This window comes from Takifugu rubripes, chromosome 1 (genome assembly GCF_901000725.2).
Source record: "Takifugu rubripes chromosome 1, fTakRub1.2, whole genome shotgun sequence".
Taxonomy (NCBI): domain Eukaryota; kingdom Metazoa; phylum Chordata; class Actinopteri; order Tetraodontiformes; family Tetraodontidae; genus Takifugu; species Takifugu rubripes.
In genome coordinates, this window is record NC_042285.1 from 23,822,166 (window position 1) to 23,824,894 (window position 2,729).

At 45.4% G+C, this 2,729-nt stretch overlaps 1 protein-coding gene across 1 annotated transcript; it reads right to left on the bottom strand.

Moving 5' to 3' along the window:
• Positions 1–342: 342 nt before the first annotated feature.
• LOC101061768 (melanoregulin-like) lies at positions 343–2,424 on the bottom strand. The gene is made up of 5 exons (XM_003962056.3): positions 2,193–2,424; positions 1,916–2,120; positions 1,067–1,157; positions 825–991; positions 343–708 (listed from the first exon to the last, which is right to left on the bottom strand). Exons 1-5 carry the CDS (start codon positions 2,264–2,266, stop codon positions 634–636), a joined length of 612 nt encoding a protein of 203 aa, XP_003962105.2. The 5' UTR covers positions 2,267–2,424; the 3' UTR covers positions 343–633.
• Positions 2,425–2,729: the final 305 nt, after the last annotated feature.

Genomic DNA, 2,729 nt, shown 5'->3' on the forward strand with positions numbered 1-2,729 from the left:
CAGAACAATATCTGGGTCACAGTAAACTCGTTTCCTTGTATGAACGTGTGAAAGATTGAGATCATCCTGATCTTCAAGCAGTGAAGCACTAAAAAATTATAAACTGCACTTGATTTCACTTTATTTGCTTCTTAATGTCTAAAGAAAATGTACTAAAAAGCACCTATTTCTATGTTATTTCTTGAAATCTCATCCTATTTCTGCATTCCTGTGATGAAACGTCTTCATTAGTATATCAGTGTCTTTCAGATGGCCAAATCCAGTAAATTTGATTTATTCCAGTTTATCGTACTGGAATACATGTAAATGCTGCCCCCTGTTGGACAGATGTTTTGCTTTGACTGCGCATATATAAACTTTTTATTAGTCAAACCAAAAATCACAGACACAACTTAAAGATTTTAAAGCTTAACCAATATCAGGAAAATAAGCCTTTGGAAATCAGAAATCAGATGTAGGGTTAGGGAAATAGGGACCCCAGTAAGGCTGCTGATAATGGAACAATTAAAGTCTGAGCTGCCAGTGAGCAACAGTGTACAGCAAACATTTGCAACACCTTCAGTGAGCACATTTGGATTTCCTGTCCGAAGGCACCAGGATTTCTGTTACTATCCTCGATTTCTGATCCTTTTCTTATCCTTTCTTGGGATATTTTTTTTGAGCGAGCCTGACAAACTCTTCAGCACTGTCCAGCGACACCAGTCGTTCCTGAGGAGGAGAGCATAAGAAAGGGGAGCAGAGGTCACTGGGCACTCGAATGAAACTAAAAAGTGCGCGCGCGTGTGTGTGTGTGTGTGTGTGTGTGTGTGTGTGTGTGTGTGTACCATGACACAGAGGTATCGGCTCTGGTGACCAGTTTCTGCTGGGAACAGGGACGTGTGGTCCAGCAGCTGCTCCAGCAGTTCTGCTGCTTTGGTCAGATGTTCCTCCTCGTGGCTAAACTGGCTCTGGCTGCTCACACACAGCAGAGCGTCCACCTCGCACTGGTAACCTGCACAGAAATGGAGGTGGGTCACACGCGGAGGAAGGCGTGCGCCACGGCCTTTAAAAGGGAGGGTTGTCTCACCCAGCTGGAGCAGGATCTTCTTCCATCGAGAGCGCACTTCTCTCCGAGCATAGCGCAGCGTGTGTATGTCGTAGTTGAGCTTCTCCCACTCCTGAAACAAGCACGCTACATTTAAAAGCTAACAAAACTATGGGATATGTTACCGTGAAGAGCAATGAAAGATGCCTGAAGGGGAGAGAAACCTGATGCGAGCACGTGATGATGAGAAATTCCAGGTAACCTCATTATCTCTTTAGGTGGGAAACTGTCCAATTTCCAGGAAAATCAAATCTCATCCCTTCGGTCCAGGGAACAGTGCAGCACCACTCCAATTTGAATGCATCTTTTTGATCTTTTCTTAGGTTTGGGGACTTCCTCTTTAGACATGATGTGTATAACCTGAATTTGCCCCAGTTGACAGGACATGTGATCACCCTAATCAAACCCAGAATGTCCCTCATCTCAACATAATCTCTCTAAGTGCTCCTGGTTTGATTTTTACACGTACATAAATGTGAAAGGTCACTATGAGAAAACACTGTAACGCTGATGAAAGCGGCGCCTTTAATTCCGTACCTTCATTTTATTCCCTAAGACTTTTCTGACCCACTTCTCTTCCAGGATTCTGGCCACACTCAGCCAAATCTTCCTAAACTCAGTTATTTTGCAAACCAGGTTACCTTGATTAGCCCATGAAAGGTTTCTGTCTTCTGCCTGTCCTCTCCCTTTATTAGATAATGATGTTAGTGAGCCTCATATCAAGTCAGCTCTTAAGAGATAACTTTAGATGCATGTCTGACATCCCTAAAATGCTCTGGTATCACAGCTTCTATCCTTTCTCTTTACATTAGTGTTCAGAACTGCAGGTACCTCTGTAGCCTGGTCCGTTTGGTCTCTCATGCTGATGAAAGTCTGCAGCTCCCTGTCCAGTCCCTCTCTTGTGGGACGTTCCAACATGCCCTTGTCCTGCAGGACCCTCGGACCTGCAGACCTCTGTGGTCCCAGAAAGCTCTCGCCATTTGTGTCACTGTCACTGGAATCGTTCGGTGCCACCTCATGTTGTCTGGACGGAACGCTGGGGAGGAAACGGATACATGGAACCATCTATGAACCAGGACGGATGTCATATGACCTGACTTTGTCTCACCGTGAGAAGGCGTCCTTCTCTCCTCTGCTGTATCTCAGATAATTCTGACAGAACCTGGTTAATCTGGCCCCCATCGGCTTGCGACTGTCCTGGAAAACTAGTCTCAACTCCACCCAGCGATCTCCTCCAGACTCTTCAGGAAATCCAAATATTTCTGCGCTGATGCGTCTTCATTTGGAAGTGTTGGGGACTGAAACGCTGAGCAGCTGGTCAAGCCCTGACTTTCTTATGCGCCGAGTCAATGCGAATTAAATTATCCATGTGAAACCGAGCAAGGAATGTCAACACTCACACACAAACACACACACACATACAATGACTCCTGGATGAATGACACACTTATTCAGCAATGCCTGATGCTGCAGAATGTGGCAGACGAGGAAAAGCAGCAACACACACATGAAAAATATATATTTTAGACCCCGACGCTGGAAGGAACGGAAATCAGGAGGCTGTCAGAGGGACAGAGACGGTCGTCATTAGTGACGCCCACAGCTGTAGGCCAACAATAAAAAGGAAGAGATTGTGTGAGCTGTT